This window comes from Oncorhynchus clarkii, chromosome 7 (genome assembly GCF_045791955.1).
Source record: "Oncorhynchus clarkii lewisi isolate Uvic-CL-2024 chromosome 7, UVic_Ocla_1.0, whole genome shotgun sequence".
Lineage (NCBI taxonomy): Eukaryota > Metazoa > Chordata > Actinopteri > Salmoniformes > Salmonidae > Oncorhynchus > Oncorhynchus clarkii.
This window is the reverse complement of record NC_092153.1, coordinates 25,636,260-25,659,056: the sequence shown is the minus strand read 5'-3', so window position 1 is coordinate 25,659,056 and position 22,797 is coordinate 25,636,260. Positions and strand designations below refer to the sequence as shown.

The following is a 22,797-nucleotide window of genomic DNA, read 5'->3' as shown; positions in this document are numbered from 1 at the left end:
ACTGTACCTGCGTTTAGGTGTTGTCTTTCACTACAAGATTGATGACGATGATGATAGATCATTTTACCACAATCCCATGTCAGATTGAGAGTAGACGTGTGTGCGTGTGTGCAGTGCTGGCATGGGTGCGTGCGTTTTCCCTATTGCTATTTAAAAAGACATCGAAAGAGCATAGGGCATACGGTATGATCCACTCCATGATGAGAAGGGGCGGATGGAGTGTGGTATGCCAAAGTGCAGACGCCACATTAGACAAACACGCACACACACACACGCCTACACACACCCACACACACTCTAGAATGTGGTCACATTCATTATTTTTTTTATAGCCAATGTGGATGGAGTGTACTTATTAACCTTCACGCCCTCATGTAAATGAATATGTGTGGTAAATGTGGTGTAGTGGACTCCATCTCTCCGTATGACACGCCCACGAAGGTAGCGCAATAACTGTTACTCCCTTAAGAAACTGACATGTGTACAAGAGTCAGGGTGTAGCTGCATAGGATATTATAGAATAACCCTGACTCCCTTTACAGAGGCACTATGGGGTTCAGTGATCGCTCATTTCAAAGTTTACAAAATGGATGTAGCAATCCCAGATTGATATGTTCACTATGTTCTAGTGTGTTGCTCCTCTCTAGGGACTAGCAAGAATGCTGTGGAGTCACCGTACGTCCCTATGGGGCCCTTGTAGAGTGTACAAATTGATGGAAGTTCCAGTCCCGGTGGTACTGAGGTCTGAGAACACTGAGGTCAAATGTGATGTTGTGCTGCCATCTGCAGGCTATAGGGCTTTTGTAACCAATGAATGATCCTCACCAACACAATAATACTACATGACTTACGCCTTGCAAACTCTTTTCTGTGCCTAAATGAAACACCCAATACAAACAAGGCAACAACAACAGCCTATGGCCTTCACTTGTGTTCCCAAAATGGCATTGGCCCTCAGTACAAGTCATTTAGAGCTCGCAGGGGTGCCAGATCCATTGAAGTATATGCCATCGAGCAGACTGTTTCATCCAACGCGACTTAGAGTTATGTATGCATAAATTTTTCGTATGGGTGGCCCCAGGAATTTAACCCAAAATCCCGCTGTTGCATGTGCCATGCTCTACTAACTGAGCCATACAGGACAAGATGTCATTCATAATATAGAATGAATTCAAAGATAATGGATTTTGGCAATCAAAGACCCCTCAAACAAAAATTGGGACTAAATGCCCCTCTATGCCACAGAGAGGTGTACAGTTGAGGCTGGTATCATGGCCCTGTTCATTTTATTACCCTATTTTTGATTTACAATCCCTAATGCCTCCATACCAGGGCTAATAAAGATAGAAATGATGGTCTTCCATACAACCAATTCATATTTTTTCCCCCTTACATGTGTGACATGCAAATGCTGAGCCAAAGGAGTCTAGTCTTACGTGGGACTAGCATGTGCCATGTATTGGATTTATGGCAGTAGTAGAGCCTTTGTTACTTTTTTCCACGGCCCACGTCTGACACCTGTTGGACTACTATGTCACTACAACTATTCCCTCTCCCCGACCTGTTGCGCTTAAGGTGGCCCATCACAAGTCTCCCCTCGAAACGGTAAATTAAATGCATACGATGGGCTCCAGCTAACGCGTTAAAAACGCATTTAGTGAATTGATTAGAAATGTTTCCCTCGTATACTTTACTTGCCAGGCCATACTCATAACAGACTCGCAGTTCACTAAGAGGCTGAGACCACCGTGTATGGCACTTTATCCATCTTATCTCTTGATCTTTATCTCTTGGCTATTGGTGTTCCTGCACTGTACCTGTGACGTCTCGTTTTGTTCCCGTACGGTATGTACCACTTGTCTGTCCTGTCATCTGGGTGAATAGACTAACATGCACATGTAAATAGACTCACCATACATAGACACGGTTGGGTTTAGTATTTTATTGGTGTGTCATGTATCATTATTCAAACGTGATCTATAATACTTAGCAAATATTTACTCGGTCACTGGGAGGGGGCGAGTAATCCGGGGATAATTCGTTTGGAAAGGTTCCAGAGTACTGGATTTACACAAGTGATGCGGTTTGCACCATATGTTTGAGAAGAGGAGCTGGGAAGACGAGCGCTGGGAGGGGAGGGGGTGTCCGTCCAAGGAGAGGGGCCCTGGCCTCGGAGGGTTGAGTGGCGAAGGAGATACGTCCAAGGGACTATTCCACCTTAAGAACCCACCGGCCCCTCTGAGCTCCCTCTCCCCGAAGAGCTACGGAAACCCGCCAGGCCGCCACCGCGCACAGCTCGCTTGGCACTGAGGCTATGCAAACGACTCCTCGCTCCCCGTATCGAGCCCCGGTGCGATGGTTGCCATGTCTGACCTGCTATCCCCACATCTCCAGTTTCACAGACACAACCACACTGCCACAGATAAACCACTGCCACCTTCATGAAGTGTAATTTACGTTCAACGTGTGGGTATAGCCTATAGGATATATGAGCACAGCGTAAAAGTAGCAGGGGAGAAAAGTATGAGAGTTTTTAGTGTAAATGATGAGAACGTTTAGGGGGAGGACGGGGGTATGGGGAGAGGAGTGAGGGCTGTAGTCCCGCCTACAAGCAGAGCAGGGGAGAAAAAAAATGTTCTGGGCCAAACGCGTCCCACTCCACATTGATTGATTATTATGGCACGTCTCTATGTCTGCGTTTTGTTGCGCACGAGATTTCGTCTCTAAAAGATCAAAGGGGCTTCAGGAAGGGGTGGTCCTGAATAGGGGGATATATAGGGAGCCGGGGTCTGTCCGTCTTTAAGGCAAAATCAGAGCAGAAACTAGACGGCACAGTAGAAAAAAACCTGCGCCCGAAGTCACATAGAAACTCAAACAGCTGTTGAGTATTCAAGAGAGGGCTGAAAGAAACACCAACGTCCCGAAGAGTTGGAATTTATCTACTGCTGAGCTTTTTTCGACCAAGAGAATATACGACTCGAGCTTGAAGCAACAAGACATGAAGTCTGAGCTGTAGACTATTTTGAATGGGTTTTGCACTGGATTTGTTTCCGTTTTAGTTTTTTTTACACTTACACAATTTCTGGAGGTGTTTTAGTTCTTGGACTGATATTTTTTAGTAATAAGTGGAGTCTTTTACGGATTTTACTTGCTTCCGCCAGACACTTCAATATAATTGTATCTTTCAGTTTGAAGGGTTTGACACGGAATATGATGTGGTTCGTTTGCGTCTCGTTCTGTTTGATTACCGCTCTGTGCGTGAGCGCGGCGCACGGCACATGGGAGGAAAGTACAGTTGTACCGGTCAGACTCGACCCGGTTCGGCCGGAGAGGGAAGGCGAGCAGGGCCGGACCCTTTCGGTAGAGGAGCGAGAGAAGGAGTCGGAGATGCGGGTCTACCGGTTGGACGTATTTGGCAAACGGGTGGTCTTGGAGCTAGAGCCGGACCAGACCTTCCTGGCACCTGGGTTTGTGTTCCATGTGGTGGGGAGCCCGGAGTTGCAGGCGCAGCGGGAATCTGACAGCAGCACAGCCGAGACTCGGTGCTTCTTCTCGGGCACGGTGAACGGGGAGGAGGACTCCGCAGCTGCGCTCAACCTGTGCCACGGACTACGGGGCGGCTTCTACCTCCAAGGTGAAGAGTACTTCATCTATCCCAATAATTCGACTGATGCACAGCCTATTGATGGGGACCTCCACCTCATTCGCCGGAGAGGTCAGGCATCTTTTGCAGAGGAGAGCAGCTCAAAGTGTGGGGTCAACGAGGACGAGGACAGGTTGCCAGAGAATCAGGAGACAAAAGTAGACCATGGAACCACTAACTCAGACCACACAGGTATGCATTAACACTTATAAAACCTTTGCCTTGGGTCCATTTAGGAATATGCTGACTTTAAATCATATTCATAGGCCTACATCTTTTAGTAAGAAAAAAACATAAGCCAAGCTGTTGCAGATAGTCACTTAGTTGTGTTGTGTGTCTACATCATGTATGGCAAACGAAAAGGACTCTGGCCGGATTCCTGTACCAGCCGTGTCCTGGGGCTTCAATTTCTGAAACGGGCAGAGTTTAGCCTTGAGGATTTGTCTATCCAAACTACCTCATCTTCTGTCTTGGAGTGATGCGTAAAATACTACTTTTACGCAAACATCTGAGCCTTTAATAATTACACACAGCGAAGGCTATATATTTAAATGTTGAAGTAAGGGTGGATAAGTCGATACTTTGACCGGTGCACAGCTAGGGTTAACGGGGAATGGGCTCAGCTTTGACAGTATACGCAGGCAAGGGGAGAAGGGGGAGGGTAAGGCTCGGAGGAAGTGAGCGGGGAGTGACCGAGGGAGGGAGGTACGGGCCGGGCACGGGGGCTGGTGGAAACTAGTCTCGCCGCTTCCTGGTACTGCACGTTGCAGGTCAGCACTGTCAGACATTTTCCCAGATTTTTTTTCCCCCCTCTCATATAATTTCCGCCCAGTGAAGGTAAATTTGGGAATGTAGTCCTTACGAAGAGACGCCCATACAGAGAAAACGATTTCACGTGAAATTTCACAGATGAACTCATGTAAAAACGTGTTTGTTGTTACAACTCAAATAAAATCACTTGTGACCACTCAGATATTTGCCATAAGCAATTTGACATTTCATCTTCAAGTCTCTCATCTCTAATCAGACTGTTTACAGACTAACAGTTCATCAATTTAAACCAGAGAAACCAGGCTCTCACAAGAGAACTGTCTTAAATGTCTGACTCTAGGCCAGTTTGTCTCACCTCTCTCGATTCTTCTCTCTTTCCATCCAGCCCACCACCAGCGGTCCAAGCGCTTCGTGTCCACGCCACGCTTCGTGGAGATCATGATAGTGGCCGATCAGTCCATGGCCGAGTTCCACGGTGCCGGGCTCAAGCCCTACCTGCTCACCATCATGGCGGTGGCATCGCGCCTCTACCGCCACCCCACCATCCACAACTCCATCAGCCTAGCCGTGGTCAAGCTCTTGGTTGTCTACGAGGAGGAGAGCGGCCCCCAGGTGTCGTCTAACGCTGCCCTGACCCTCCGCAACTTCTGCCAGTGGCAGCGGCAGCACAACCCGCCCAGCGACCGCCACCCAGAGCACTACGACACGGCCGTGCTCTTCACCCGAACGGTATGTTGCTTTTGTGTTTTAACACTATTTTCACAATGTTTTTACACCGATGTTTACTGTGGTAACAGGCAACGCCTTCACAACTACTTGGTTGCTTTCCAAATGGCACCCATTTCGCTATATAGCTCACTACTTTTGATTTGAAACAGGGTTCTGCTTTATGGTATGGGTTCTGTGTCTGTGTGTGTATGTGGGAAAGCAGTGAGTTTGACAGATGTGTTTTGTCCCTTCTCACCCCCTATAGGACCTGTGCGGCGCCCACTCCTGTGACACGCTAGGCATGGCGGATGTGGGCACGGTGTGCGACCCGGAGAGGAGCTGCTCCATCATCGAGGACGACGGGCTGCAGGCGGCATTCACCGTGGCACACGAACTTGGTAAGATGCCACCCTGATGCCAAGCTGACACATATGCACCACACATTCACATCTCTGTCACTAGCCGCACACAGTACACATCTCGTCTCTCAGTCCCAAACCAACCCCTTGTCTCCCCTCTCTCCATTCCTCCCTCTCTTTTGTAACTTAGGCCACGTGTTCAACATGCCCCACGATGATTCCAAGCAGTGTGCCAGCGTCAACGGTGACCATTGGGGCTCGCACATGATGGCATCCACCCTGTCCAACCTGGACCAACTCCAGCCCTGGTCGCCTTGCTCCGCCCTCATGGTCACCTCCTTCATGGACAACGGACACGGCCAGTGCCTATTGGACAAGCCCCAAAAGTCCCAGCCGCTGCCTGCCACGCTACCCGGAACCGTGTACGACGCTGACCGCCAATGTCGCCTGACCTTCGGGGAGGAGTCACAGCACTGTCCCGACCTGAGTACCACATGTGTGGCACTCTGGTGCACAGTGACTACAACCAACGGACTGCTGGTCTGTCAGACCAAGAACTTCCCGTGGGCTGATGGGACGCTGTGTGGCCATGACAGCTTCTGCCTGGCGGGACATTGTCTGAGCAAGACAGAGGCCGCTCGTCACCAGGTGGGTGTTAACACTGTTATAACACGGCCCTATGACAAAGTCTTAAAGTCAATGGGAGTGATGGAATTGGTCCATTGCAGGGAAAGGAAGTATAATGCAGCTTTGGGATTGGCTAGTTTGAGCTACATTGGATTAGGTCCAATGTTATGTCTTTTGTTTTAGATATCAGGCTAGCTATAGGAGTGTTGAAATGTTATAGGACACTCAAACTCAAATCTGGACCTTGAAGCCAATTCCACTGCCTTATTATCAGAGACTGATTTTGACCAAGGACACCAGGTGTGTGCAATTAATTATGAGGTAGAACAGAAAACCAGCAGGCTCCGGACTTCATAGGGTAAGAGTTGAGTACCCCTTATAGGGGCTAAAGTGTGTGTAACTATTAGCTTTTTAGCTATAGGACTACCTATAGGACTATTGAAGTGTTATATGGGCTAGTGTGTGACTATGAATGACGATGATGTCGTCTCCTGTTGCAGACTCCAGTCAACGGTGCCTGGGGAGTATGGGGACCATGGGGAGACTGTTCCCGTACCTGCGACGGAGGGGTGCAGTACTCCTTCAGGGACTGTGATAACCCTCTGCCCAAAAACGGGGGCAAGTACTGTGAGGGCAAGAGGATCCAATATCGCTCCTGTAACACAGAAATCTGCCCTGGTAGCAATGGTAAGAGCCTCTACTAGCCACACTTATGACATACTTAGTTCATGCTTATTACATAGCTCATACACTAATTACTCTCATTACCCATACATATTCATATATTTATACTTTGAAATTATACAACCTTATTTAGACACTTTCGACACGTTCGAGAATAGCCATATTTGAATTTCACGGCCTACTGTAAAGTTAACATAAGGCTCAAGCTAATCTAACAGTGAATATCACACCTCTCTCTCTCTTCATCCCTCTTTCTCTGTAGGTGTGTCGTTCCGCGAGGAGCAGTGTCTGGCCCACAACGATATTTCGTCACAGGTCTCATTCGGTTCGGGAGAGGGCGTGGAGTGGGTTCCCAAATATGCCGGCGTCTCGCCCAAAGACCGCTGCAAGCTGGTGTGCCGGGCCAAGGGCACAGGCTACTTCTTCATTCTGAAACCCAAGGTAAGTGAGGTCACACCACAGATACTTTTGCAAAAATGTAGACAAACACTGTCTATGCTAGCTAGACTAGCTAACACGGCCTAGGCTAACTAGTCTAATACTGTCTAGGCTAACACTGTCTCTAGGCTAACTAGGCTAAGCTAATGCTGTCTAGGCAAACTAGCCTAACACTTTCTAGGCTAACTAGGCTAACACTGTCTCTAGGCTAACTAGACTAACACTGTATCTAGGCTAAGTAGGCTAACACTGTTTCTAGGCTAACTAGGCTAATACTGTCTAGGCTAACACTGTCTCTAGGCTAACTAGGCTAAGCTAATGCTGTCTAGGCAAACTAGCCTAACACTTTCTAGGCTAACTAGGCTAACACTGTCTCTAGGCTAAGTAGGCTAACACTGTCTCTAGGCTAACTAGACTAAGCTAATGCTGTCTGGGCTAACTAGGCTAACATTTGTTTCTCTGCAACCGTCAGGTGGCTGACGGTACTCCCTGCAGCCCGGACTCCACCTCAGTGTGTGTGCAGGGTCAGTGTGTGAAGGCGGGCTGTGACCGAATCATCGGCTCCAGCCGTCGCTTCGACAAGTGCGGCGTGTGCGGAGGCAACGGCTCAACCTGCAAGAAAGTGTCGGGTGCCCTGGAGCGTGCCAGGTGAGAACATTGACCTATGACCTCAAAACAGTCATCTTTGACTAGAAATTACTGTTTTCTAGTTGAACCCATTTACTAACTTTTACTACAGTCTGTAGAATCCTATTTTTCTCTAATTAATATATCTCTATCACTCTAAACCTCTTAGCCCTGCCATCTCTTTTTAACCCAGTCTCTTACAATTAACTTAACTCTTACACTTATGCATACCTTTTTATCATTGGCTATGTTTGACCCTTGTGTTTTTCTGCCCCTCAGGCCTGGTTACCAGAACGTCGTGACCATCCCCGCTGGCGCCACTCACCTGGACGTGAAGCAACGTGCCCCCGGTGGTGGTCGCCATGACAACAGCTACCTGGCAGTGTTGCGCCAGGACGGCACCTACCTCTTGAACGGCGACTACAAGCTGATGACTCTCGAAACAGACATCGCCCTCAAGGGGGCGTTGCTACGATACAGCGGTAGCTCCGCCTCCCTGGAGCGTCTACGCAGCTTCTCGCCCCTCCCCGAGGCTCTGACCATCCAGGTATTGTCTGTAGGCGACTCGCCCCGTCCCCGTGTCAAATACAGCTACTTTGCCCCGAGGCCCGCTTTGGCGTCACCTAGTGGTGGAACGGTGGCACGCCGCCAGTCCATCAATGCCATCCGGGAGCTGGGGGACGCTGAGTGGACCCTGCGGGAGTGGGGCCCATGCTCGCAGAGCTGTGGGGGCGGTACTCAACAGAGGGAGGTGCTGTGTCTGGATCCCCAGGGGCGGCCATCGCGGGAGTGCCCGGAGGAGCTGCGCCCGTTGGCTTCACGCCCCTGCGCCACACAACCCTGTCCTTCATGGTTCCTGGGGGAGTGGTCGGCATGCTCCAAAAGCTGTGGCCGTGGGTTCCGCAAGCGCCCGCTACGCTGCGTGGGACACAACGGGCGTACGCTCGCCCACGAGAGCTGCGACCCCAAAGACAGGCCTCGACCTCTGCTGGACTTGTGCAACCAGAGCACCTGCTAAGACTGTCGGGACTCACCTCATTATTACGTCCCTGAAGAACAGCTCATGAAAGAAAGAAAGAAAGAAAGAAAGAAAGAAAGAAAGAAAGAATGAAAAGGACTAAAACAACCATATCATCATGAACTTTGCGCCTGATAATACATTGACCAATCATGAGAATGTTTACATCCCAAGCAGAGTGCTTTCGGGGGGTCCAATGGGTCCAATGTGGCTGACTGATTGACTGACACTGCAGAGCCAACAACCTCTCTCTCAACTCCCTCCAGCTACTTTGAGGGTAGACTTTAGTATTGTTTGGGTCTGCTCCGTGCCACTGCCACCCCTAGAACACCACACAGACTTGGTGCAGCTGCCCACTGGGCTGGCATGGGGGCACAATGCAGGCACACTGGGACCTTCTCCCTCTCTCTACACCCATGTCAGTGGAGCTGAGATGGAGGAAGAGTTTAAGTGGACACTTCTCTTTCGAAAAAGCATGCTGCTTTAGGTGCCAATGACATGCTTGTGTTTGTGTGCGGTGGTATGTGTGTGTGTGTGTGTGTGTGTGTGTGTGTGTGTGTGTGTGTGTGTGTGTGTGTGTGTGTGTGTGTGTGTGTGTGTGTGTGTGTGTGTGTGCGTGCGTGTGCGTGTGCGTGCGTGCGTGTGTGCGTGTGTGGGCTGTCTGTCCTAGCTGGACTGGACAGACATCTTGGGGGGACTATATATGCCAGATGTATCACTGTACAGAACTGGCTACATTGGGGTGAGGATGTATGTATATGCATTAGAAACAAATGAATGGTCTCACTGCCACACATTCCACTCCCTGTATCGGTTGGAGGCACTCCCTGTTTCAAAGGTTGCAGAACAAAAGACAATCCGAATTGTCCCTCCTAATCCATACAACTTTGTACGCAACCAAACTAACTCAATACAGTTCATTTCAATCAACTTCGGGTCATTCCTGAACAAGTTGGTATGTGCTGCTAACATTCCAGTAGAATCTCCCAATAGACTCGTTCCAATAGACGTATTATTCAAAATGCATCCCGGACTGAACAAAACCAATTTCAAAGCCATATCACTCGGCCCCGCCCCAGACCAAAGAGGTGTGTGAGCAAGCGAACGCGCGTGTGTGTGGCTTCTCTCCTGCTACTACTTCATAAGTAAGTCTCTCCTGCCTTCCGAGAAGGTTTCTTTTTTTTTGATGATGATGATGATGATGACGTTTTGTACAGAATATCCAAACATAATTTATTTTTGTTAAATATAATCTTGTTGCTTTTTTATTATTATTGTTGTATTTTTTATTTGTTATTATATTGAAATAACAGAAGGATGTAGAGTATATAGAGTATTTATACAGTATTATATATATGGTCCTAGGTTTATGAATAAAGTATCACGTTGACCTATACACTGTTGTCACGAGTGTGGTGTGTCTTGGTATTCTTACGCATCCCTACACACACACAGCTCAATAGATTCGACTCTATACATACACCTCAATCTATTCCACTCTATGCGCGTGCACACACACACACACTCACACACGCACAAACATACTCACAAACATGGCCCTCGTCAGCAAATAGATGGTGGGATTTGTGTAATAAACATAATCCCCTTATATACTCATATGTCTGATCATGTCTCTCTTATGGACAATGTGTAATAAACATATTTTCCACTGGGTGGCAGTGTTTCAGTGGCCCCTCCGGACTTCCTCTGGGTCTCAGGATAGGAATGCTGATCTCAAATCAGTACCCCCTGTCCATGTAATCTTATGCATTATGATCTCAGCACTCCTATACAGGCTCTGATGTATTATCAGTTTAGCCTTTTAGCCAATAATGAATTAATAGATAACATAGACAGCAGGAACCTGATCCTAGATCAGTACACTTATTCTGAGAAGCTTTATGAATACTGCCCCTGATGTAGGATTTTCAAAATAAATTGTCCATAATGAATAAGATTATATAGACAGCAGAGACCAGATCCTAGATCAGCACTCTTACTTTGAGACGTTTTGTGATTGCGGGCCAAGACTCTAAGGAAGTCATTACGCTGTAATTATGGGAGAAGAAGACTCCAACATCACTGTCATTTGGGTAACACCATAATGGTCTCATTTAAAATGGCACCCTATTCCCTATGTAGTGCACTACTTTTGACTGACCAGGGCACACATGGCTTCGGTCAATAGTAGTGCACTGTAAAGGGAAGAGGGTGCCATTTGGGACGCACATAATGTGGCAGCAGATTCTGTAAACAACAGGTTTGCAGAACAGAAAAAGAATGTCCTGAATCTGTATTCCCTCTAAGTTTAGCCTATGTTGACTATAAGAAAAAAAAGAGCCAAAGAAGGGAAAGGAAAAGAGGAGCCCAAACCGTTAAAGCTCAATGCTAACTTGTCCACATTACAGTGATACATATTTCAACCCCTGAAAAGACAGACTTGCAATTTATCTAAAGAGCATTTAAAATCTACTACCACAGAGTCTCTGTATAGGACTAGATATATTCAATGCTGTGATCTTCCCATAAGCACTGTGGAGTTGCCACTAAGGTAGCCTACCACCTTTGTGTTGCTGTCTGTTGTTGCCAATGGAAAATGCTTCTTTCCTTGGGAACTGGGACTTTATAGAATACAATTACACTATTGTTGGTACTTATGTTAAGTTTTCCCATCTCTGCCTGCTGGTGCAAGACAAAAGGCAAAAACTCCTACCAACAACACCCAATTAATTAACTGCCTAAAACCCCTGACATCTGTGAGCAATTATGAATGGGTGGCATTTCTGTAAAAGGTCACGGTTCCCTATGAAATGAAATATGATCCAACAGAATAGTAACGTGGGAGTTGAAGATTGCACGTCCTGCAATAAAGCTGTCATAAGAATGACACGATGCCACTCTGAGGTGTAGGGTGAAGTTGCCCCTAGTCTACGGTCGTGGGTCAGTTTAGCATTTCCCCCACTAACGGTTAAGGTTATGATTGGGGATGGGGAAGCTGATCCTAGATCTGCACCTAGAGGAAACTTCAACTAGAACTCATGCATTACATTTTTAGAATTAATCTATCTATATATCCAAGCTCCTCTTTCATGCATCATGGCAAAGCCAAACCTGCGATTCACGCTTATTCCGTCTTTATTAGCATTGGAATATATATTCGTAATAAAGAGATACTGGACTGTTCTCGCCGAAAACAATTAGTATTTCATGCAGAATGAGTGGCAATATATGAAGGCATAACCATGTTTGACTGTCACACAAGGTAAATAGGCATAGGCTGATTAAAGATTGTGTTTGAGAGGGGGGGGGGGGGGTCATTCAATCCTACACGCTTGAGAAACCCATTTAGCCTACATTTTACAAGATGAAGAAGTTTAGTTCTAAATTATATCAAGCAAACTCCGTGTTCCTTGAACATTTAAAATAGAGGTTCATGGATGTTTTGTAGAGAGGGGATGGGTGGACATGTTGAGAGGGGCAGAGTGGATATTGTTTGGTTTCTGACTAGGGTCGTTGGTAAACAATGTTTTAAAAAAAAGTATATTTCCTCTCAAAATGATCGTGTACACGACATAGACCTATATATATCTTTTTTTCATTTTCAAAGTGGTCGTGATGGTGGGGGCGGCGGCATCTTTTATGCCGGAGAGATGCGAATGTTATTGAGGTACTTCCATCCCTTTCCCCACCCAGTCAACAGAGTCATTTGAGAAAATAGCTTGCTGCGGGGGAGGGGAAGCGCTAGGACCCACTCCAGGGGGAAAGGGGAACAGAAGAAAACAGCGAGGAAAGAGTGAAGGAAACACTATCAGGGATACGAACACATGGAAGAAGAAACGAATGAGACTTTTCATTCTGATTTGAGCAATTTTATGACTGGAGCAAAGATCCATTCATGTGCGTTCATGGCTCTCTTCGATTGTACTTTTTAGAGAACTCCGTTAAATTGCGCATATCAGCGAGGTTTCGGCGAGCGACTGTGTCCCATAGTCTTTTTAGGCGCATATCGATGGAAAACGCGGACGTCGTCGTTTGGGAATAACTGTGAGCAACATTTAGAACAAGTAGGCCTATGCTATCAGTCGATATGGAAAGAACAGGGGCAGCGGGGTGGAAATTCCTACGGGACTCTCTCCTACTTTGTCTTTTTACCGGTAAGAGTTCGTTCATTTGTCCCTGGTTCTCTAGGATGCTTTATCGTCTTCAACGTGCGCAAATGTTTTATTCTCAGCAAAAGTGTTCCTTAACAACGGTTGACTTTTTTTGATTAGGCTAATTGTGAATGTGAACTCCTCAACCCAATACATGGATGGTTTCACAACGTAAACGAACGGTAGCTATATCGCAAAAATACGTGCTTTAAAGTAGCCGATCACTAACTTAGACATACTACGGTTAATTTACTCAATGGTAAAAGAGTCCCTGGGTAAATAAAACTACTGTAGTTTACTGTACGTGTCGCCACTTTTACAATGAAAAAAGGCTAAATTTAGTTTTAATCTCGCAAATGTAACCCAACAATTCGCATAAAACTTTACATCAAATACCAAGAAGAAAAAAGTTTGTGCGAGCGTGTGTGGGGGGGGGGGGGGGGGGGGGGGGTACAAGCCTTGCTCGGCGCTAGTCGCAGAACTATACTGTCATTGTCCCCAGCGTAAAAAGCGACAGGACGTGGAGGTAAGGAGCTAGACCTCAAGGGACCACCCATATAGACTCCCATCGTTGGATGACATGCACATTAAAGTAGTTACACTCCACACTTCACAGGGAGAAATATGTTTGCAGCCCGAATGGCGCCCTATTCCCTACACAGTGCATTACTTTTGACCAGAGCCCCACGGTCACGGCTGCTATTATAGGCCCACACAGCCTTTTCAGGGTTGGAAAATACAATCTGCCATCAGTTTGGAGGGATGTGTTGAAAATACACCAGCTTTTGAACAAAGTGAGAATAAGGCTGTGTAACAGTACAAATTTAAACCGTCCCCTCGCCCATACCCGGGCGCGAACCAGGGACCTAACTGCACACATCAACAGTCACCCTCGAAGCGTCGTTACCCATCGCTCCACAAAAGCCGCGCACACACACACCAGTAATTTGTGGCAGTATGCTTGAAGGTTGAGAAACAGCAAGGCTGTGTCTGGGTTAAATTATCTGGGGGTTGAGGAGGGCAAACACCTAGATATAGGACACACGTCCTTTAGACAGACCGTGTGCGATCACCTACTCTATAAATAATAATCAAATTCAAAAACCACAAGGAGTGTTTCCAAATGTCCTTTATTTCAAGTGCTTTCTCATTTTGAGGCCACTCTCCCAAAGCCACCCCCTTCATTTCAAGTTGTCACGTATCCATGTGTCTCCACTGAAGGACTCTCACCACCAGAGGCCGGATTCACAAAACATTACTTACGAGAAAAACGTAAGAGATTTCTTCTTAAGAAGGTTTTGTGAATCCGGCCCCAGCTCTCCAGAGCCTCAGAGTGCCTGTAACCTTCAGTGCTTCATCTTTGTCGTGCTCACATATACACACACAGGTTTACACATTTTTAGATTCCATTTAAGTAATTTAGCAGATGCTCTTATCCAGAGCAACTTACAATGAGTGCATTTATCTTAAGATACTGTAGCTAGGAGAGACAACGCATCACAATCGTGTCAGGTACAGTTTCCCCCAACAAAGTATTTATCAGAAAAGTCAGTTCAAGTGAGAAAAGAGGAGTGCCTTTTTTTATATACTCACTCACTCACTCACTCACTCACACACACACACACACACACACTTCCCCACCCAACCAAGGCTAACAGGGTATACAAAGGGAAAATCTTTGGTGAGAGAGAGGTAACGGCAGGTTCAGACTAGTGCAGAGAGAAAGAACACAGAGGTGAAGTTAGTGAATAGTGCAGTTGACTAAAAGTATACGCTTTCACAAAAAAATATATATATATTTTCAGAAATTTCTTGGATGATCTCCATTCACATAGCCCTGTTGTCACACAACTCATCTTATTGTTATCACCCTTTTGATGTGTTGTGTTGTGTGCTTATTGGTTTATGTTTAGCTCCCACTCTACAGGATGAACACCTTTTAAGGCTTAATAAACCCTTTATAAGGACTATATGTTTCCACTTATCAAATACCTTAGTTCTTGTTTTTTGAGTTTAAGTGCAATTACTCTAGTGAAAAAAAACTCTTAAGTTAAATCCTTGATCTTAGTGACATTTCCATGTTTAGAAAAGGTTCAATTAAGCAAAAGACAAAGTTTTAAGTGTATCTACCGATGTTACTCTCCATTATGTTTTGAACCTTTTGTAATATGAAAACAGCATTGTGATTTTGGCCTTTAAAGGGTTTTGGAAAATCTTGATTCCAAAGAGCACACTCTACCTTTCTCTCAGCATATTAGATGCAGGGTGTGTGTGAGTGTGTGCATGTGTCCGTAGAAGAGGTGTGTGTGTGTGTGTGTGTGTGTGTGTGTGTGTGTGTGTGTATGCGTATGCGTCTCCATATAATGTATTGCATCTCTCCAGCAGGTCACAGTGAGGCCCAGTGTGATGGCTGTGTGGAGTACTGCTGTGAAGGCTCTCCCCCTTTCTGCTGCTCCTACTACGCCTTTATGGGAGATGTCCTCTCGTAAGTATACACACATATGCTCACACACAATGTCACCTTCTATACATACGCACATACTCAGTCACCCTCAGTCGATAAACACACACTCACCAACTACACACACACACACACACACACACAAAATCACTTCTCTACCACTTCACCACCTGCCCTTTCCACATGCAGTGTATGGCCCCTCTGAGAGATTTGACCTTCGTCATTTGGCTCAAGACAGCTGGCCTCTCGCTTTGTCAGTCCTCCTCTCCAGTCCACCTATGGAGTATAACACATGCTACCTGCTACAGTCCACCAATGAAGAGGATAATGGTATTAAAGTGTTGTGTAAGCATGGAACATGAATTAATGCCACAGTTAAAATTCCCAAATTCACCATTTTCACACCATAAAGTTGATGCTAAATAAGTGGGGAATTCACAAAAAAAGTGCTATTGAATAGGCCCATTGAATGTGGACTCATTTTATCTAGCCATATAATGTAGCTCTTTCAAGGCCATGGTTGTCATAAGGTAATGGGGAGGAATAATGGTTCCTTGTCTCAAGAGAGATATCTCATCTCATTCTACAGCTTCTCCACAGCCTTTTAAATGGATTTTTGACCACATACATACATACACAAAAGCACACGCACATGTACACACACACACACACGGGTCTGAGTCATATAATCAGATGTTTGAGCAGATCTCCATGGTTGCACCACAGACATGTTTGGTCATTCATCTTAAAATAGATAGGTGAGACAACAACATATCACAATCTTACTGCACCGCTGCTTGGACTCCACCTGGCGATCTGTTCACCGTTTGCCCTAGCCTGTCCCCCCCTGTCTGGTCTCCCCCTGTCTGGTACCCCCCCCTTCTCCCGAGCTTTTGCTCGCCTCCAGCACACATGCACTGTTGGGGCGAGTGACTCTGAATTTACAATGGCTAGCCCCAGGTCGTTATATATTAAAATTTTTTCTTGTGCATTTTGCTATGCCGTGCCTTGATTGTATTTCTGTTGATGATATCTGGAAATGTGCATGTACCCATCTACTGTTGCTAGCCCCAATTCTGACTTGGGCTCTGATATCTGCTTCACTGATTTCTGCTCCCGTAAAAGCCTGGGTTTTCTGCACGTTAACACTAGAAGCTTATTACCTAAAATGGATCAATTGAAAGTGTGGGTTCACAGCTCCAATCCAGATGTGTTGGTCATTACTGAGACATGGTTAAGGAAGAGTGTTTTGAATACTGATGGTAACCTTTCTGGTTATAACCTTTAAAGGCAAGACAGATCTTCCAAAGGTGGGGGAGTGGCAATCTTTACCAAGGATCACCTTCAGTGCTCGGTTGTCTCCACCAAGTCTGTCCCCAAACAATTTGATCTGCTGGTTTTAAGTATTAAACTTTCAAATAGCTCTTTGTTGACTGTTGCTGGGTGATATCGTCCTCCATCAGCACCAGCTTGTACCCTACCTGCCCTAAGCTCTCTCCTGGCCCCTTACACCAAGTCTGAATTTGTCCTGCTAGGTGACCTAAACTGGGACATGTTTAAACCACCTGACCAAGTCCTAAAGCCATGGGACTCCCTAAATCTTTCTCAGATTATTACCAATCCCACAAGGTATGACTCCAAACACCCAGAAAAGGCTACAGTTCTCTCTGTAACAGTTCTCGCTCTGTGGGTCTAACCCAAAGAAGTTCTGGAAAACTGTTAAAGACCTGGAGAATAAACCCTCCTCCTCACAGCTGCCCGTGTTGATGGTGGGGTTGTTACTGACAAGAAGCACATGGCTGAGCTCTTTAATCACCACTTCATTAAGTCAGGATTCCTATTTGACTCAACCATACCTTCTTGCCCATCCAACGTTTCCTCATCTCCCACCCCTTCTAATGCGACTATCCCCGATGCTTCTCCCTCTTTTTCCCCTGCCCCGCTACAAAGTTTCTCCTTGCAGGCAGTCACTGAGTCCGAGGTGCTAGAAGAGATCCTGAAACTTTACCCCCAAAAAACATCTGGGTCAGATGGTTTAGACCCTTTCTTCTTTAAGGTTGCTGCCCCTATCATCGCCAAGCCTATCTCCAACCTTTTTAAACTGTCTCTACTTTCTGGGGAGATTCCCATTGCTCGGAAGGCAGCCACGGTTCGCACTTTATTTAAAGGGGGAGATCAAGCTGATCCTAACTGTTATAGGCCTATTTCTATTTTGCCCTGTTTATCAACAGTGTTGGAAATACTTGTCAATAATCAATTGACTGGCTTTCTTGATGTCTATAGTATTCTCTCTGGTATGCAATATTATACCTGCTCAGGTTATGGATGTGTCACTGCAACCTTAAAGGTCCCCAATGATGTCACCATTGCCCTTGATTCTAAGCAATGTTGTGCTGCTATTTTTATTGACTTGGCCAAAGCTTTTGATACTGTAGACCATTCTATTCTTGTGGGCCGGCTAAGGAATAAGGTGTCTCTGACGGGTCTTTGGCTTGGTTTGCTAACTACCTCTCTCAAAGAGTGCAGTGTATAAAGTCAGAAAATCTGCTGTCTCAGCCACTGCCTGTCGCCAAGGGAGTACCCCACGGCTCATTCCTAGGCCCCACGCTCTTCTCAATTTACATCAACAGCATAGTTCAGGCAGCATAGCTCAGAGTCTTATACTCAGTTGGCCCCTTCCCGAATTTTGCTTTCTTAGTGTCCAACAAGCTTTCTCTACCTTAACCCTGTTCTGAACACCTCCAAAATGAAGGTCATGTGGTTTTGTAAGAAGAATGCCCCTCTCCCCACAGGTATGATTACTACCTCTGAGGGTTTAGAGCTTGAGGTATTTCTTTAATTAATTTTTTTATCCTTGTCCCCATCCCCGCAGGAGGTCTTTTGCCTTTTGCCTTTTTAATTAAATAAAGGTTAAATAAACTTTAAAAAGCACGTTTTCCCTCAACAAAGTCGTTTTCAACAAAATAGCCTTTTTGTGGGAGGCGGTGTCTGTGGGATTTATTTAAGATACTCTTTAAGAGGTAGGGAGGTGAATTGAAATTCCATGCAGAATTGATTTGCGAGAAGATTCATTGGATAAGATGACTTACCAGCAGCCACGAACTAGAATGAAAAGGTGAGCATTCAGTCAAAGTGACAAACGTGTTTGTGTGTGTGCATGCATGTGTGTATGTGTGCGCTTTCTAGGGGCACGGCGATCTCAGGCATCGTGTTTGGTGTGGTGTTTCTGATGGGAGCGCTGGCGGCCTTCTTCCTGTGTGTGTGCATGTGTGTGAAGAACGGGCGAGGGGCCCAGGTGGACGTGTTCAACACCTCCTACATCAACACTGTGTCCCAGGGCTACCCAGGTAAGACTGATCTAGGATCAGGTCCCCTCTGTCCATATAATCTTATTCATTATGATCTAAAATGATAAACTGATCCTAGGTCATCTTTCAGGGTCCATATAGTTTACAGTTTTATTAGTCAAATGCACAAGTACTGTGAAACGCTTAAAGGTCCAATGCAGCCATTTTTATCTCAATATCAAATCATTTCCAGGTAACAACTAAGGTCCTTACTATGATTGTTTTCCATTCAAATGGCAAAAAGGAAACAAAATGAGCTTCTTAGCAAAGAGCAATTTCTTAAGCAAGAATTTTGCTAGGACTGTCTGGAATTGGTCTGAGTGGGGAGAGGAAAACTGAAAACGATCTGTTATTGTCAGAGAGATTTGGAACTCTCTTTCTTATTAGTCTTTTAACTACGCTGAACAAAAATATAAACACAACATGTAAAGTGTTGGTCCCATGGTTCTTGAGCTGAAATAAAAGATCTCGGAAATGTTACTCTAAATGGGCATTATCATCATTTTCACATTTTCATAGTATTATTCCATATATATAAAACACAAGAAAATCACATTTTTTACTGCACTGGTCCTTTAACCCCTTACACTTGTGAAAATTGGCTGACAAATTTATATATATTTTTTTAAGAATAACTATACATAGCATATGCATGAGCATGGTAGAAATTGAAAGAGAACACTTTGGAGATTATGGGGAATTTATCAGACCAAAGGTGAAGACAAAACCGTTCACCTTACACGAGACTGATTCCAAACATTACACTGTTGATTTTACGTGTATCTTACATTTACTTTACTTTCCATTGAAATGGCGTGGAAACATCAGTGTGTGCCCCGTCGTCAGCTAAGTTATAAAATACGATCTTACGGTGTCAGGCTTTCAAAAGGCACAGACAAATAGTAATTTTGATGCACATAGAAGGGAGTCATTAGTGCATTCAGGTGCATGTTTAAATAACACTAAAAATGGAACATTGTACATCAAATGCCTGTTTGCTTAAGACTGCTGCCATGCAAGCGCTTGGATGCGCGTACACATGCATACACACACTTGCATTGAAACGAACACGCCTGCACACACATGGACACACACACATACACAGATGCAAATAGTGCCACACATGCACACAAACGCATACAGTTGGCCTAGCTGTCGTGATTTTTGTTGTCTTTGATGTCTTTTGTTTTTGCGTTGCTTTTTTCTGTTGTTGTTTTCCTTTGTTTTTGTATTTTTTCTCTTTTGTTCTTTTTGTTGGTTGTTGGCGCTTTGGGTCTGTCGGTGGTGGTTTTGGTTGGGTTGGAGGAGGATGGTGACAGGTGGGGAGTGGGGGGGGGGGGGGGGGGGGGGGGGGGTTAGAGGGGGACTTGGGGGGGGTTTCTTGGATGGTTGAGGGGAAGCTCTCGAGGGGAACTGTGGGGGGGTGATCTTGGAAGGTTGGAGGCCTGGCGTTTGGGAGCTTGGGCCGGTGGCCGAGAGGTCGCTGGTTCGGGTCCCCGATCTGAATGGGGGACCCGAACCAGCAATCTGAATGCCAAGAGAGTTCAAAGCTGTCATCAAAGCAAAGAGTGGCTACTTTGAACAATCTAAAATCTAAAATATCTTTTGATTTATTTAACACTGTTTTGGTTACTACATGATTCCATATGTGTTATTTCATAGTTTTGATGCCTTCACTATTAATATTCTTCAATGTAGAAAATAGTAAAAATAAAGAAAAACCCTTGAATGAGTAGATGTGTCCACCAAACTTTTGACTGGTACTCTACAGTCAGTGCATATAGTCCTTGGTGGGGGTGGGCAGCTATTGTCTATCTGTATTGAAGTCCCATTGCTTGGAAGTCTCATAAGCTGCCTCGGAGCCTGTTGGTACGGGACCTGATACTCTGGTACCACCTGCCGGACGGAAGAAGAGAGAACAGGGGTGGCTGGAGTCTTTGGTATTTTTTAGGCCTTCCTCAGACACTGCTTGGTGTGTATGTCCTAATCTTATTCATTATGGTCTAAAAGGGCAAACTGATCCTAGCTCAGCACTCCTACTCTGAGACGCTTTATGAATACAGGCCGTAACAACTGCTCCTCCACTAACTTGCTGAACAAAAAATTACCCGGCCACCAATTTATCCATTTCCCTGCAGTGCAATGATTCCACCAATAGAGGACATTGCTCCTCCACCAATGACCAACACATACTGAAGTCTAGAACGTTTCTACCAGTGGAGGCTGCTGTGGGGAGAACGGCTCATAACAATGGCTGGAATGGAGACAATGGAATGGTATCGAACATGTGGTTTCCATTGGTTGATACCATTCCATTGACTCCAGTGGAGTCTGGTGTGAGGAGCTATAGGAGGACGTGTTCATTGTAATAGCTTGAATGGAATCAATGGAACGTGGTTTCCATATGTTCATTTTGTGTTTTTATATGTGTTTGATATGAGCCTGTCCTCCTATAGCTGCTCCCGACAGCCTCCTCTGATTGACTCCATTCCAGCCATTACTATGAGCCGTCATCTCAGCAATCTCCACTGGTTTCTACAGCCCCAGCAAAACAGATACAATGACATAGCAGGGTCTGTTGTACTTGTATGTTGTATGTGTGTAGTATGTGTGTATTGGCAATCTTTATTTATCCATCAACTACTGATAACAAACATGCACTTTTCTCTCTCTGTGTCTGTCTGTCTCTCTCTCTTTCTCCAGGACCCCCACCTCCCTACACCTATGACTATGAGATGTACCCTTCGGCCATGCGCCCCCCTCCCTACACCCCCACCCCACCTAGGACAGACAGCTACTCCCCTCCCCCTCCGTATCCGGGCTGTAATCGTAAATGACTTGAAGACAAAATGGAGAGTCCTGACCAGGCTACTTGCCTTTCTGAAGGAGCACATCATAGATTAAGCTTATGCAGTGTATTAGCAGGGAAAGATGAGACTGTATCCTTTCGAACCTCTGGATCACTTAAAATAACTGCATGTGGACTGGACCACTTTGACCTTTTCTTGTGGGTGTGACTGGGTCAATTAAACTGATTGGTGTTTTGTGTGTATGTGTGGGGGGGGGGGGGGGGGGGGGGGGGGGTGAAAACCTCTGAATCACTCAAAATGACTGTGTGGACTGATCCACTTTTGAACATTTGATGTGGGGGTGGGGGTCAATCCAACTGATCAGCTTGTCGGGGGTGAAAACCACTAGTAGTATTTGACTCATATTCTATGCCAATGAATATGAGTGAGGGGACAAAGTACGTAACTTTATTTGAAGATGTGGATCTTTGTTGTACCATTTCTCTGGTAGAGATGTCTGTTAGCTGGCTTTCCTTTAGGCCAATGCTCTTCCCTATCTTATTTCAACAAGGCAAAGGAGAGAAAACTGTAGCCTAGTCCTAGATATGTTTGTGCTCTATTGCCAATTCCTTTATGTGGCAATGACCTGAGGACATGGCGAGACAGCACAAACAAATCTGGGACCAGTCAAGGAAAACTGTGTAAAACTATGAATTGTACCGTAGAAACAGGATGGTGAAGTTTCCCCTAGGTACAGATCTAGTATCAGCTTCCCCTTCTCCCAATCCCAACCTTAACTATTAGTGGAGATACTACAAAACTGACCCAAGATCTAACATCTAAATCAAACTTTATTTGTCACATGCACTGAATACAACAGGTATTCCTTACTGTGAAATTTTATTTTACCTTTATTTAACTAGGCAAGTCAGTTAAGAACCAATTCTTATTTTCAATGACGGCCTAGGAACAGTGGGTTAACTGCCTGTTCAGGGGCAGATTTGTACCTTGTCAGCTCAGGGGTTTGAACTTGCAACCTTCCGGTTACTAGTCCAACACTAACCACTAGGCTACCCTGCCGCCCCAGGTTAGACTAGAAATGCTTACTTACTGGGCCGTACGCACTACCCTCTGTTGCGCCTTACGGTCAGATGCCGAGCAGCTGCCAAAGCAG

General features: G+C 45.7%; 2 protein-coding genes across 3 annotated transcripts; both read left to right on the top strand.

The window, feature by feature from the left end:
• Positions 1-1,876: 1,876 nt before the first annotated feature.
• LOC139413121 (ADAM metallopeptidase with thrombospondin type 1 motif, 1) lies at positions 1,877-9,104 on the top strand. The gene is made up of 8 exons (XM_071160198.1): positions 1,877-3,835; positions 4,800-5,143; positions 5,388-5,520; positions 5,672-6,129; positions 6,609-6,795; positions 7,055-7,233; positions 7,703-7,878; positions 8,137-9,104. Exons 1-8 carry the CDS (start codon positions 3,211-3,213, stop codon positions 8,873-8,875), a joined length of 2,841 nt encoding a protein of 946 aa, XP_071016299.1. The 5' UTR covers positions 1,877-3,210; the 3' UTR covers positions 8,876-9,104.
• Positions 9,105-12,947: 3,843 nt separating this feature from the next.
• On the top strand, positions 12,948-21,671 carry LOC139414179 (cysteine/tyrosine-rich 1). Of its 2 annotated transcripts, none has more exons than XM_071162067.1 (4): positions 12,948-13,029; positions 15,412-15,511; positions 18,674-18,834; positions 21,538-21,671. In XM_071162067.1, exons 1-4 carry the CDS (start codon positions 12,948-12,950, stop codon positions 21,669-21,671), a joined length of 477 nt encoding a protein of 158 aa, XP_071018168.1. The 2 variants fall into 2 exon arrangements, with proteins under 2 accessions (XP_071018168.1, XP_071018167.1); XM_071162066.1 differs by having other exon boundaries at positions 12,952-13,029; positions 15,409-15,511.
• The last annotated feature ends 1,126 nt before the right edge of the window (positions 21,672-22,797 follow it).

What these genes read in the sequence shown, in the direction of transcription:
- LOC139414179 (XM_071162067.1), top strand. Translation starts at nt 12,948, where the DNA reads ATGCTATCAGTCGATATGGAAAGAACAGGGGCAGCGGGGTGGAAATTC. An exon ending in CCTACTTTGTCTTTTTACCG is followed by an intron (nt 13,030 to 15,411) that starts GTAAGAGTTCGT and finishes TCTCTCCAGCAG; the next exon opens with GTCACAGTGAGGCCCAGTGT. An exon ending in TGTGTCCCAGGGCTACCCAG is followed by an intron (nt 18,835 to 21,537) that starts GTAAGACTGATC and finishes CTCTTTCTCCAG; the next exon opens with GACCCCCACCTCCCTACACC.
- LOC139413121 (XM_071160198.1), top strand. Translation starts at nt 3,211, where the DNA reads ATGATGTGGTTCGTTTGCGTCTCGTTCTGTTTGATTACCGCTCTGTGC. An exon ending in CACCGTGGCACACGAACTTG is followed by an intron (nt 5,521 to 5,671) that starts GTAAGATGCCAC and finishes TTTGTAACTTAG; the next exon opens with GCCACGTGTTCAACATGCCC. An exon ending in TCTTCATTCTGAAACCCAAG is followed by an intron (nt 7,234 to 7,702) that starts GTAAGTGAGGTC and finishes TGCAACCGTCAG; the next exon opens with GTGGCTGACGGTACTCCCTG.